The 15,278-nt window shown below is 40.4% G+C and overlaps 1 protein-coding gene across 1 annotated transcript in view; it reads right to left on the bottom strand.

The window, feature by feature from the left end:
• Positions 1 to 11,948, bottom strand: part of LOC122871793 (aryl hydrocarbon receptor-like) — a 91,918-nt gene extending 79,970 nt beyond the window's left edge. The window contains exon 1 of the mRNA XM_044187179.1: positions 11,408 to 11,948. Within this exon, the coding sequence (XP_044043114.1) occupies positions 11,408 to 11,466 (59 nt within the window). The 5' untranslated portion in view covers positions 11,467 to 11,948. The remainder of the gene's footprint in view (positions 1 to 11,407) is intronic.
• Positions 11,949 to 15,278: the final 3,330 nt, after the last annotated feature.

The raw sequence follows: 15,278 nt of genomic DNA on the forward strand, positions 1-15,278 counted from the left end.
CCTGTGTGTTTTCAACTCTTGTTCTGTCAACAAGACTAAAAAACAGCAAAAAATGATCCAGACTAGGGTGAACGTTGAAGTGCTTTGTGCACTTCAGTTTACAAATACACTGAGTGAGAGGAAATGAAGAGTTTCCCTTCCTAAATGAGATTCGAAAATGTCCCATTTATTTACACAAAACATGAAATTGAAAGGTAAAAGATCAGATTCTTGTACCTGCAATATCCCACTGACTTTAGAGTCTGAATGAACTTTAGTAGGGTTGGACTGGGGATAAAATATACCTCCATCGTACCACTGACTCTTCCTGCATGACCACAAGGACAGAAAAACAGGCTGGAAAACCTGACAGGATGTTTAATTTTCTTTGTGCATCTTATTTATTAATTTAGCCATAAGTTAATTCTTCAGTTATTCCAGTGCTTCATCAGTCTGAAGAGTTTTAAGTGTCTCATGATGGTCTAAATGCTTTTTTCCATCCTGAAAGAAGGAAAAACTAAATAAGTTGTTTTATTCTTATATGATGGTCTACTTAAGAAACTTAATTGGGCTGCACAAATACATTCGCTGGTTCCACCCTCTAAAATGTGATTTTCTTGGTAATACTGTATATGGTGAAGTGAATATATTTTGGGTTTGGACAGTTGGTCAAATAAAACAAGCAATTTGTAGACGGGCATTTGCTTTCTAACATTTTATAGACAAAATAAATGGCAACTATTAACTAGAAAATAATTGCTAGTTGCAGCCCAAGCTGACACATTCACAAGTTCACAAGTTGTCGCCAGTAAAAGCAACTCATTTCACATATTCTTCATTTCTGAAACAGTAAAACGTATGCAAAAAAAGTGTTTCCTGCAATACCGAGCAACATGTTGCAAAATTGCTACTGCCAGCTTCAGTCTAATAATATTTGTATATCCATAACTGCCCTAATACTACTGCTCCTCACACTGGCTTGATAAGACAGATCGTTTTGTTTGAACTTGTGTAAAGAGGTAAATAAACCCTGATCGCTCAGGCTGCTTGGCTGCAGGTCAGCGCCGTCGGGCCAGATGAAGCGCCGCAGCAGAAAGCAGCTCTGTATCTGTAAATGAACTCCGGTGACCGCCGGTAAACCCGGCGGCTTCTCGTCTGTAACTCAAACCAGACCCTCGCTGTACAGAGGGGCTTTTTATTTTTCTCAGATAAGGTGTCGAGCTGTGGAGCACCCCAAACCGGCCCTGGAGATGCCTCTCGTTTGATTTTGGCTCACTTGTATTCATCCAGAACAGGTTTAAGGAGCGCTGTGGTGATTTGCACATTCGTCAGTTTGTTGCGCATTTTTTAAATATTTTTTAGATTTTGAATCAGTTTTCCAAATCTCTACGGCTCATTCAATCAGCACAGAGAACAACAAGAGACTTCTTCTTCTGTCCGTTAACGTCATGAGGAAACTGATCAGAATAGAAACAAGTTCTGCTCAGTAATTCTTATCAATGTGTCACACAACTGCGAAACGCGTACTGTACGTCTACTTCTTCTTTCCACTTGCTGTGACTGATTTTTGCGTCAATAAATCCTTGAACCAACACTCTTCCACCACTCTATCTTGTCAGTCACAGCCCAAAATGAAGCCAAACAACCAGCTATCGTCTGCAAAATGACGCCAACAAAGGGCAGAAAGGATGCTGGTTCAAATCTTTAGAGTGGAGGAATTACTTCCCTCTGCTCCTGAGCAAGGTTCCAGCTTTCTTCAATTTAGCATATATTTGTCTTTCAGGGTAAATATTGTTAAACAAACACTGTCTAAATGTTATAAATACAGGCGTAGGAGTTAATAGTAGTCTAACAAAGCAGTCCCAACTCGAGGTTCACTTACTAGCTTTTTCCTGGACATTTCAACTGTATCACATAGTCTTCATCAGTGGATAGAGATGAACTTTAAGCCAACATGGACAAGAAGTGTTATGGATGAAATGTCAACAGATCCGTCCCCATGACTGACCAAACTCAGCTGATGAAGGCGGCTGAGAGCTCCACAAAAAGCTAGTAAGTAGACCTTGATTTGATACTGTTTTGTCAGGCTACTATTTCCACAGTCAAAAATAAACTTTTAGGCTTACATTTATAATATTTAGACAGCGTTTGTTATAGAAAATTCACTCTGAAAGACAACTGAGATGAAGAAACATATCACACTGGCAGTCATTTCAATTTGAGCTGGAAACCTGTAACACATTCATACGAACAACGAAGCTGAAATGATTAGCCGATTAGTTGAACAGAAAATAAAATAAATAGGCTACAACTGTTAATAAATTAAGTTGTTTTTTTAGCAAAAAGTGCTGGTTCGATCCTTTGTCTTACATGATAGTAAACTGAATATTTTGGGATTTTGAACTAAGACAAAAAAAGCTATTTAAAGATGTCACCTTTGGCTCTGGGAACTTGTGACGGGTATATTTTACTATTTTCTGACATTTTTAGGCCAAAAAATGAATCATTTAAATGACAAAGTCTTCTGCAGTTTAACAGATAGCAAAATGAATCATTAGCTGCAGCGCTAATAAACAACATTTGAACTTCAGCGTCTTGCTCAGGGACACTTTAGCAGAGCATCTGGTTGTTGTGGGAATGGAACCTGTGACCTTCCAGTTACAGGTCGGCCTCACACAGAGCAGCTGCATGCCTGCTGGTTTTCAAGTTAAATCAGGTTCAGATGTTCCTGCTGATGACTCCGCTGGGGATTTTAGGTCAGGTGAGGCCAATCGTGATGCTAACTCTGAGTGTTTGTGTGCACCTGCATACTTTCTAGGCACTTTGGCTTTGACCTTTTAACCTCCTGTTTACTTCAAGTGTCAAAATGTGCAGCTGAAGTTGCAGAAAACATAACACACAAACACACTTCAGCAACAAGAACTATACCAAAGAGGAACCTCGACAAGAGTGGGGAAATAGGTTGCTTGAGGACAGAGAAGCTTCTCTTTCCAGCAGTGAAAAAGAAACTAATCTTTGTGCTACAAAGTTTTTGGAGCATCTATCCTAGCTAACATCTAGCAAGCAAATGCTTTATTTTATAGTTCAACAAAACAGCCCAAACTAGGACCAAAATGTCTCACATGTGAACAGAAACAGGAAGCAAACAAACACAATTTCTTGCCATTGGTGGCTTTTAATATCGGTGATAGTTAGCTCAGAACAACACAGTATATCAGTGGCGGATTTCACTGACCAATACTACTACGAGTGCGTAATAGAAGAGGATAACAACAAACCGGCCAAAAGGGGAAACAAACAGATTCATCCACCGACACCGACGACCTGATGAACACTGATATATTGATATGTCAGTGTTCTGGAGTCAATAAATAAAAAACTAGATGTTTTTTCTTGCTTCATAACGAGGTCAAAGACTTGAAGACGAGTCTGGAGTTCACTTACCACCAAACAGGAGATCTCCAAAGAGAATGAGAGCTGAAATACTCACTGCCCGGATGAATGCAATCAAAAAAGACAACAAAAACACTGAAAGAGACTTGATATCCAAACCAGGAGTATGCACGACAACAACAGACAGTCCCGAAACCATGGTCAAACACTTCACGCACTCTGCTCTGAAACTTCCGACAGAAACCATAAACAATATAACCTTCTAGCGCGTACACCTTACGTTTACCTATAACTGAACAACTTGAACATTACCGGCATAAAGAACTAATAAAGAGCAAGGCACAGGGGTCGAAAGGGACGGCATTTGGAATCAGTGATCAATTCCCAAATGGGTAAACAGGCATCCCTTGTTGTGTTCAGACTCTACATTACAGGAACAGCTATTCCGGGACTCCACCATCACACCCTGGCTCTTCTGATAGGATATCATCATTCATCTAAAGCAAAAACAGAAAGCAAGCAAACGGGGGAAAAAGCATATGTATAGACATATGTAGGCTTACAACCTTTAAATTACATCATGGAAAGGGAAATGACACCTACTGTATCTTGTGTGACTACACTGCACTAAAAATATCACCACCTTAATCAATACCAACTATCCAAATTACCCATAATGTCAGCTCTTAGGTTTATTTGCTGGAACATTTGGGCTCACTGGCAAAATGCACCAAAGTCCTAAATCTTATCACCAGAATGAACCCCAGCTTCTGCCTTCTGCAGGAAACAACAACAGGACATCTAAAACTTATGATGTACATATATAGATTCAATATAACAACCAGTGTGGTAAAATATACGAAAAAAGGAATGTGACGACGGTCTGACCTGGCAGAGTTAAGTTTTTATGTGTGATTTCACTGGTTAAATGCTCTCAAAAAGGACCAAAACCTTCTCACGTCTCGACTGTAAGGTAGCCTATTGTAAAATGTGTTAATTTTATATTAAATATAACAACCAGTGTGTGAAAAATACTCTAAAGGAATGTAAAGAACAACTGGCAGGACAGAGGATGAAGTTTTTAACCAGCAAATGTATAATTTGACAGGTGATCTGCTCAGGAAAAGGACTGAAATGCACCTAAAAATAACATTATCAGGCAGAACTACTATAAAATATGTTAAATTTAGATGAAATAAAACAACCAGTCCCGTAACAAATACTCAAAAGGAATGTCAGGATGTAATGGCTGGAAAAAGACTCAAGTTCTTATCTGCAAATGTATGATTTAACAGGATAACTGCTTTTAAAAATGACCAAAATTACCCTAAAAATAATATTAAGAGGCAGAACAACTCATGCCTGAACTGCAAGAGTAGTCTACTGTGAAATATGTTAAATTTAGATTAATGTGGTAAAAAAAAATAGGAATCCCAAGAAAGACTGGCTGGACACAGAGTGAAGTTATTATCTACAAATGTATAATTTCACTGGTTAACTGCTCTAAAAAAGGAACAAAATGCCACTAAAAATAACATTAAGAGGAAGAACAACTCATGCCTCGACTGCAGCGTACCCTACTGTGAAATATGTTAAATATTTGAAATATAAGAAGCAGTCTGGTATAAGTGGCAGGACAAAGGGTGAAGTTCTTAATCAGTAAATGTACAATTTCACAGGTTAACTGCTCTTTAAAAATGCTGCTAAAATCCCAGCACAACCTCATGCCTGAACTGTAGTGTGAAATAGATCGCTTTTAGACTAAATATAACAACCAGTGTTTTACAAAAATACCCAAAGGAAATATGAGGATGGACTGGCGGGACTGGTTCAAACTAATCAGGAGTTTTACTTACAAATGTATGATTTCACACTTTAAATCACTTTCTTGTAATGCTGATGACCTTTTCCAGCTGTTAAAAGCACAACGTCTCTGAGGGAAAGGCTATGAGCTGACTGTAAGTAACATTAAATGTGTAAAATGTGGACATTGGGCCTGACGAAGCCCCCCCCCTCTCCCTCCTGTAAATAAGACATCTGCTTCCAATAATGCTCCAGAACACGACATATCTGAAATCGAGGCGAGATGGCTATCGCCGCATTCCTGACGGCACAACTCCCTGCAAGAACAATGAGCGGCCAGTGTTGTTGCTTCTCACTTTATCTACCAAATCTGTCCTGGAAGGGGCGTGTAGATGTGTGTGTGTGTGTGTGTGTGTGTGTGAGAAAGAGTGTGGGGTTTTGTTAGACATGAAGAAACACTCCCCTGCGTTCACACAAAGGCACTTTGTCTCCGACGGGGCAACGACACCTTTGCAGAACAAAAGAAACTAAATATGATGTTGGCGTCTGTTCGCTGCTGGAGCTATGATACGAGGGGGGGGGGGAGCACGAGAGGAGTTTCAGAAAGTCGATCAGAAAGTCGATACCAGAGCCGATATTTCAGGATTGAAGCTACCAGTAGCCGAGTGTGTCTGTGCCAATACTTGACATATTTTATCACTGCCAAAATAAAGTGTTCAGGGTTGACATCAGCAATGTACGTTTACCTTCTGTTTCATTGCATTCGTTTTTAAATGCTATTTATGTGTCGTTTTTATATTTTATGTAAAGCACTTTGAATTGCTTTGTTGTTAAATTTCGATTTTCACTCCACATGTGGCTTCACAAACGATAGCAACGCATTAATAACATGGCCCCTTAAAAATTATAATAAACATCTTGACAGTTTTGAGAATTACTTAACACGTGATATTACGTAAATTATAAGGATCCTATGGTTTTGAGACTGACACGGTTGAGTTTGTAGGGCATTTTGGGGGCGCAATTTGTGCTGTAACAAACTCAGGGAAAGTATGTTTAACTGCACTTACTGTAGTTTTATTTCTCTCTTTTATTAACGTGATTTATTTTCTACAGTAATAGGCAGTGTGGATAAAAATCTGTAACAGTATAACTCGATTAATTGAGCAGTCGATCAACAGAAAACTACTCTGCCACTGTTTTGATATTTTAAAGTTTACCAGTGTCATAACGTCCAGGAAGTGAAAGTTGGGAAACTGATGTCCATCACATGTCAGTCATGAGAGCGTACATCTACTGTAGCAGGCCAGTCAGCAACACATCACATACGCATCAGCACGACCCCTGCCCAAATCACATCCGACCAAAACAAAACAATCGAATCGAACCGGCAGCAACATCTGACCATTTCATTCCTGATGGGTTTGGTTCAGTCGCTCCAGTTTTTGCTGTCAAACAGAAATCAAATGGCACTTGAATACATCTGCAGGCAAACGCTGAAACAATCACAAGCGCATGCACGTACCACATTTTAACGTCATAACAGAATACCACTGTGGAAAAACGCTGACTTTTCGAGTTCTTTTATGTTTCTTTTCATGAAGTTCGACAACTCTGCAGCACTTCATAACAAGGGACAACAGACGTGTTTACCTAATGTACATTACATTCATTTGGCAGACGTTTTTGTCCAAAGCAGCTTGTTATTTGTCCACACAAATAACAAATGCTGGACAATCTGCTCCACTGCCTGAGCCCGTCCACTAATGTGATTTGTTTCATGATAAAGTTAAACAAAAAAAACACACACACACAACCTTGCACGTCTAAAATGCACCGTTTATTACAATAGAGGTGTTAAAAAATCCTAAACTTTTTGATTTTTAACTTAAAATAAAGCTGATCAGTGTTGTGTTGCTTTAAAACTCACTATATAGCCAAAAGTATGTGGACACCCCTGTCCACACACTTTCATGTACTTTTGGTCTCTTGGCTGTTTTCATGATTTTCTGGGGGAAGCACCGATCAAATTATTTGTCTCCCAATACTGATTTCAACACCTAAATATAAAGTGACTGCCAATACTCTTAAAATCTGTATACACACTACAGCTGAAGCGCTTTGTTGATAAATCAATTAGTGGATCGACTGATAATTAATCAACATCTATTTTGACATTTTTCAGGCAAAAATGCCAAACTTCTGCTTCTCCGGAGGAGGTTTTCAGGCCCGGGGCGGGGGACCCAGAGGGGGGATGCTGCCAGGGAGCGGGGCCGGGAATGAGCTCCAGAACCAGAGCGGGGCGAGCGGGCAACGTAACACGGCTACAGCTGCAGGAGTAAAAACAACACAGTGGAAATAATACAAATTCTACTTTATCATTCAGCAAGTATCAACTAAATAAATCGCATATTTTTCTGCCTGACGGGTCACAGAATACGGTGTAGCACCAGCGGTACAAAGCGGTGCACTCTTTAAACCTAAAGTTCATGTTAAAGTTAATATTGTAGATAAATATTTAAGCAAGCGTTGTCCACCCCCCTTTGACGTGAGTACTCTCCTGCAAATATTGCATTTGGCAATAGTTTTGTTGACTTTGTTTAAGTGTATAGCCACAGTTTGGAGCGTTTAAGTTATCCGCCATGTTCGGCCGGTCAGTCTGTGCTGCTGAGTTTGCACACGTTTGTATACGTCACCAAGTTTTTTCTTTTCTTTGCAGATGCCTGTAGCGTCAGATCGTCTCTTTTACCTCTTTCTAAGAGGGAATGACAGATTCGATGAGGGATTCGTTGGCCACTGAGCTATTTTACTAACTTGATCCAAAGTCTAAACCAATCCCTAACCTCCTCAACCCTATCCAACGCCTTTGAGATTAACTGGAACGCCAACTAAGAGCCAGACGTTATCGCACCAACATCAGTGTTGGACCTCGCTAATGCTCTTGTGGCTGAATGGGAGCCAATCCCTGCAGCCAGGCTCCAACAACTGGTGGAAAGCCTGAAACCAGAAGAGCGGAGGCTGTTCGAGCACATTAATGCTCATGGTTTTGGAAAGACATGTTCAACTAACACATATGGATGTACAAATGTCCACATACTTTTGGCCATGTAGTGTATCTATCAAGTGTTTGTTTTGTGACTTTGTGAAGCTGACTAACGTCTGTCTTTCCTTCTGACACACACACACACACAGACATTACCATAAATTTAAATGTTCTAGTTTTACAATGCAGTGTAAACATGACGGTAAACTGCCTCAGGGTAGACTGCCGTCTCGCCGCCTCGAGACTCGTCTGTGGGTTAAACAGACTCTCTCTCACACTCATAACTCACTCCACCAACACCATTTCCCCCAAAAAGAAAAGATAAACTCCCTGAGAGCAACTTTTCCTAAAAAACCAAAGCCGAGAGAACATGGCAGACTTATGTAACTGTTTGCGTGACACAGAACTATGTTAATTTGTGTTGAGGGAGGGAGGAAAGAAACAACCCCCCCAAAAAAACACACAGAGAGACAGAAGGAAAGACAGGAAAAAAGTATGTTGTGGCAGTCGAAGGAGGAGGAGAAAACAGAGCGAGTCTCAGATTACGCCATTCTCCCTCCCTCCCTCCTCCCTCGTGGAAACATTGCGTGAGAGCGCTCTCGCTCCACGTCCTGATTATGATTAATGCAGGTAGTACCACACACACACACACACACACACACACGCACCGAAAACCGCGGTTCTGGCAGGGTTCTGCCGTGGTTCTCTGCTCGTGGGGCCTGTGGTTCTGTATGGAGCAGTTAACACTCGGTCTGGCTTGTTAAAGTTAAAAATCACAAACTGGTAAAATCACAGTGGCTTAGAGCAGCTCTTATGTTCTGAAAGGGTTCCTCACAGCACCATGAAGGGTCTAGGGAAAAACATCTCAGCATGGAGCTTCAGAGAACCTCTCTATAAGGTTCCTTACAGCACTGTGGTGGGTCTAAAATGAACTATTCAAGCATGTTGCCCTAGAGAGCATAGGTTCTTTATTGCACCACAGGGTCTACAATAAACTATTTGAGCATGGTGCTTTAGGGGGCTTCTCTAAAAGGCTCTTTGCAGAACCATTAAGGGTCTTTAAAAGTTATGAAAGGTCTATGAAGAACCATTTTAACATGATGCTATACCACTGTGAGGGTTCTAGGAAGAACCCTTCGTTTGTGGTGCTATGAAGTACTTCCCACGCTACTTGGAGAACTTTTAGGAATAGCTCTTTACAGCAGTGTCAAAGGTTTCTGGAAGAACATTTGTGCATGGTGCATCAAGTAACCAGTCTAAGGGGTTCTTCAGAGCACCATTAAGGGTCTAAGAGGAACCATTTGAGCATGCTGCTTGACAGAACATCTCTAAAAAGTCTCTAAAGAACAATTTGGACATTGTTCATAAAAGATCCGCTCTAAATATGCATTAGAAAACCTCTATAAAGGCCTCTTTACGGCACCATTGAGAACATATAAAGAACCAGTGGAACACCATGCTTTAGAGAGCCTCTCTAGTAGGTCCCTTCCTGCACAGTTAAGTGTTTATAAAGAAACTTTTGAGAACAATAACTCTATTAAGGGCATACGAAGAACTATTTGATCTTTATTAATGGTTCCATGCATAGAAAGGTCAATTTTGAACCATTAAGGATCAATTTGAGCCACGCTGAGTCTTGTGCCGAGCACGCTGTGCCGTTCCAAAGGGTTCTTTACAGAACAGTTAGGGGTCAATAGGGTCTGTAGATTGTAACCTTCCTTAAACGTTCTTTAAAGTACCTTAAAGGTCCAATGTACAAGGATATAGGCACTTCAAAGTGATTCGTGGTGTCATTATGGAGCCAAAATGGTTCTGTTTTGGTGCAACCCTAAAGAACCACTGTCTTTATTTGCTCCAAATTGGGGTCCAAGGACCTCCAGAGGTCCTTGAAGGGGTTCTAACAGGTCCTGAAACGGACAAATCATGATATGCATTACTTCTGACACAGCACAGAAGTGCGAAGACCCTAAAAGTCCTGTGAGAAATCAGTGTGTCACGGTGCAAGAGAAAACGTTAATAAAGGGTTCCTTACAGAACCATTAAAGGTCCGTACTGAGCAATTTCAGCACCGTGATAAAAAAGAATAAATAAAACGTAGTCCAAAAAGGCTACCTCCTAGTACAAAGAGCATGTTTCTAGTGTATATACAACCGTGAAGAATGATTTTCTGGTGCTACCGTATGCATCAGTGGTTCTCAAGCTGTGGTCTGAGGCCCTCAAAGGGGAATCCAGGAGCAAACAAGATGCACTTAAAATAATAATTTGCTTCAGTCAAAAATAGAAACATACGAAGGTGTTATGATGATCTGAATGATGTGGGGATTCACTCGCTCCACTGTTAACCTCCCCGCCTCCAGAGCACACTCAAACACAAACTCAGTATAAATAATAAATCCCAATTCAACTCAGAAGGGGCTTCTTCAGAGGTAATAAGTAAAATGAGTTTCTAAAGTTTTAGAGCATTTCCACGACTCAGTCTGGGAAGCCCAGCTGTCTCAGATGGTATAATTAGATTTAAATAATACTGAAGCAACAGTTTTCTTTATTTTCCATGCTGGATAGGCTTGCAGTGTTGTTGGACTTCGGCACTTCACATTACCTTGGTCTGGCTGGCCAACATTGCATAACCACAGCAGGGAAAATAGACTTTATGGCCTTATGGCTTCAACTAAGGACAATGTAGCTACTATTGCAAACACAGAGTGCAACTTATAACCTACTACACTCTTATTACCATGTAACACAGGCTGTAATTCATACTGACTGACTGTTCTGGAGATGTTTGCACAGCTGTAACCACCTTAGTGTATATAAAGGTGCAAAGCTTGCAAGTATTACCTGTGTGAATGCATTAAAACTGGTTTTAGTGCAATAAAAGCATCAAAAAGTCGTTATATTTCCATTAAAAAAAGCATCATGCATAAGTTAAATGTGTCATGGTCATTATAAAGCCACTGCTGCACCACAGCAAAGTTTCTGTAAAGGCAGTATTACAAAAGTATTGCAGTATAAGTACAACAAACACACTCAAGGTGCATTCAGGAATATCACGTGAATTTTACAGACATACCATGGGGATCATAAAGTACAATAAAAGCATTGTATACCCGCTTCTTAGACACACAGATACTGTAGGGATATTACCGGAACATTACAGGGATTTGAGCGTGTTTATGGTTGTTGACTTACATTTTCTGGACCGGCTTCTTCCGTTTCTTCGCCGCATAAAGCGCCGTGTTCGCCAGCATGCTGACTTCAGAGCAAACAAAGTTTAAAAAAAAAAACAAAATGTAAAAATAAGTGGCTTTATCCCGGGCTTTATGTAACGTTACACGTTAACAGGTCCAAACGTGTTCTCAAGAATCACATCCCTTGAAAGAAAACGACTATATAAAGCGGAAAAATGACGGTAAAATCCCCGTAACGTCCGTCCTCTGCTGCTTTAGCGTAACGTTACTCGTGCGCATCTGAGCTGGGGCGAAAAATAACGACTTTTTGTTGTCTTTAGCTACTCCAAACGCCCGGCAGACGTTAGCAAACTATCGCAACTTTCCATAATCCCGACGTTTACGTATTTCCACACCGGATCACGGCGAATACCGTGACTTTTAGACGTTAAAAGGAGCCTAAAAAGTCCTCGGAGGATCTTTATGTAAGTGCTCTGCCTGTGCGCCTCCCCCGTTGTGATTTGACAGGGCTTCTGCTGCTGCTGCTGCTGCTGCCGCCGCGCGCTCCCGTTGCGGTTTGAGCGTGTGTGTGTGTGTGTGTGTCGCTGTAACGCGAGAGCAGAAATATTTAAGGTGGTCCGAATGTGGGCCAACTGAGACTGACACCGCAGGCGAGGAATGACTGGAAAACTGCATTCCATCCGGGCAGACCTTAAGGAGGATTTTTTAAATTGTCATCCTATTAGATTACAGTATTAAATGATTTTAGATTATATTTGCATATAAAATAGCTTATCAATAATAATAAATAATAATAATAATAATAGATTTACTGTAGCATTAATACATCTGTTTACAAATAAATCAATAAATACACTGACTATAATATTGTTTAATCTATTTACATTTACACATTTACAATAAATTCAAATGAATAAATCAATAAATACATTGACAATAATATTGATTAATCTATTTACATTAAAAACAATAAATTCAGATACTTAAATAAATACATTTACTACGGTATTAATAAGTCTATTTGCATTTACAAATATAACACATTTACTATAATATGGATTAATCTATTTACGTTTCCAATAAATTTAAATAAATAAATACATTTACCATACTATTAATCATTCCATGTACATTTATAAACACTGCAATAAATTCAAATAAAGTCTCTTGTGATATTTCATGACATGTCCCACAGTCTTCAAGAAGTGCAGCGTCCTTTTAGCCTGAATTAGGACGACACCACTGGTTTATTCTTAGAGAACCCAGTGTCCCCCAATCCCTTTACTGGGAACCAGTAAACCTTCTCACGTGTCCAATAAGGTGTCAGGTGTGAAAGCTTCAGTTTCTTTACTTTAACAGCCAAGACGTGTTGTTAATCACAGTTAATTACAGATGATAGAAGTTTTATGGATGTGGTATATTATTAGCCAGTTGTCCGGCATGACAGCTGGTTGCACCTTGTTTTGGTGGCTTGATTAATTGCAAATTTGTTTGGGAACTTGCGACACTAAAAGTACAATATCAACTAAAGGTGGGTACTTTATCTTTAGGCCCTGTTGTGAAGAAGGGCCCTCCTGAACAAATGTAGTTGTTAGCGCTTTGTTATTTCAGTTTCTATTCCTCAATAAAGTTGTGTTTTAGGGGTAGTATTCTAGTATCGGACTACTGGTTGGTCTCTTGGTTTCTGGCCTTGTAATAAAGCTGCCCTTTATCGGCCGTTTGCACTGTACTCAACGTGAACTTGGGGGCAACAGGGTATCTACACAAAGCAAAGAGGGCGCAACGGCAAAGCTCAGTTTTCTGGCGTGAAAAATGGCAGCACAGTGTGGACTGACGGCCAAAACGGAGACAAAAACATGCTTTTTCATTTTAGCTGGCCGAGTGTGGACACATCCCACCAAAAAGCACCACAGAGCGCCACAGGAAGTCATTCCTGCCTGTGGCCATCAAACTATTTAACTCCTCCCTCTAAGTGTCAGTCTGTATGACCCTAAGTCACTAAACTGGACATTGATCATTACATCTCCATCTTCCATCATTGAAAATTGTGCAATATTCTGTGTATTACTCCCGTGCAATATTAGTTTTGCCATGTTAGTTTTTCTTATTTATTGTTATCGATATTATATACCTCCATTACTCTCGACAGTACATGCACCTCTGCTCATTACTTATTACTCATTTGTTACATTGTATTACTATACTTTACTATCATCATCACCCGGTAAACCCACTTGGTACTTGACACTTAGTTTATCTTATACTTATACCCACCTGGTACTAAATTTATTTTCTGACCTGTTTTTATAGTGTTTACAGTTTTTATAGTTTTATAGTGTATCATATTGTTTGCTTACTTTCTCCTGTGTGCACTGACGTAAAGGCGAGCTGCTGTAATAAAGAGTTTCCCTTCGGGGATCAATAAAGTATTTCTGATTCTGATTCTGATATTCTCAGGTGTGAGGGAACTTTACCTGTTTACCACTTTGTCACCTGTTGCAGGGCAGCTTCAGGAGGCTAAACGTGCAGCTGATGAGGTCTGAACCACTTATGGAGAGTTTGCCATCCCTCTGCAGGCTTTCTATCGTCCAGTGAGCGTCTTAGCAGAGGGATATTTTAACAACCTTGAGTGTTTCGTCTCTCGCCACTTTGCCACGCCACCACTGGTGTCAAGGCCCCGTCTTCGGCTCTCCAACTGGCTGCTGTTTATTGTGCTCTCTCCTCAATCAAACTCACGGGTTCAACACCGAAGTCATCTCTCAAATAAAGCCTTTAGCATCACACTTGTGGTGTCTTTCCTAATTTAATTATTTCGGAGAACACACAGGCTCATTTTGGCCTTCATGTCCTCCGAAGGACACTCTCTGGTGGGCTGTGTCCTTCAGGAGATCCAGACCCCGAATTGGGACACATCTTATGAAACTTCAACTCTACTAATATAGCCTTAAAATGCTGGTGGTCAAAACAAAAGCTCTTACTGAAACATTTGTGAGCTTTTCCCGGGACTACACTGTCACATCTGGTGAAAACACTGTTGGTTGACATTGTAAAAACACATGATTTGGCTGCACAAATTGTAAATTTGTCACTCTAGCTGGGTGGTGTCTACAGGTGAAGGTTCACCTTCTTTCCCCTGTTGCTTAACTCTGCCTGTACTGGCAAACGTTTGTATATTACGCCATGACACAGCCACGGTGCATGTACATATTTATCCAACGTTTCAGGCATTTGGCAGTCAGTCACCGTGTCCTCCTACGCTCTGTCAGACTGAGGTGAACCTTCAGACCAAGACGTGTAGAGCTGCTTTGTGCTGCAGTGGCAGAATAAAAAGAAAATCCATTTCATTTCTATTATTTTACATAAAAAAGTGAAACAAAAAGGAGCAGAAATGGAATTATACAGCCACAACTTTTGCAGGTATAACGATGGAGACTTTAAACCAGTGACAAATAAACATAAACCAAATGCGAACAGAAGCTGTAGCACTTCCCTTTTCTCCAGTTTCCCCAAAGTTTCATTAAAATCACATCAGTGGCGGCCGAGATTATGTGCATGACCGACAGACGGCCCCAGATTGATCCTGCAACGAGCTCTTAGCGGGCTTTAACTGCTCTGTCACACAATCTGCATGCACTTCATCCATACTCAGTTAAAATAACAAGTGATTTAAGAGATGTTTTGTAAAGACTGGTAGACCTTTGAGCATGTGATCAAAAAAAAAGATGTGTGTCATAATTTGAAAACAATGTTGCATCTCATCTTACAAACTGCCTCGGGGAAAAAATTACCCGCTAACCTCCAGTTCTGCAATGACTACAGTTTTTCCATACCTGTCACGAGGCATGCTATGTGGTCATTGGATTAAAAACAAA

Source organism: Siniperca chuatsi, linkage group LG24 (assembly GCF_020085105.1).
Source record: "Siniperca chuatsi isolate FFG_IHB_CAS linkage group LG24, ASM2008510v1, whole genome shotgun sequence".
NCBI lineage: Eukaryota > Metazoa > Chordata > Actinopteri > Centrarchiformes > Sinipercidae > Siniperca > Siniperca chuatsi.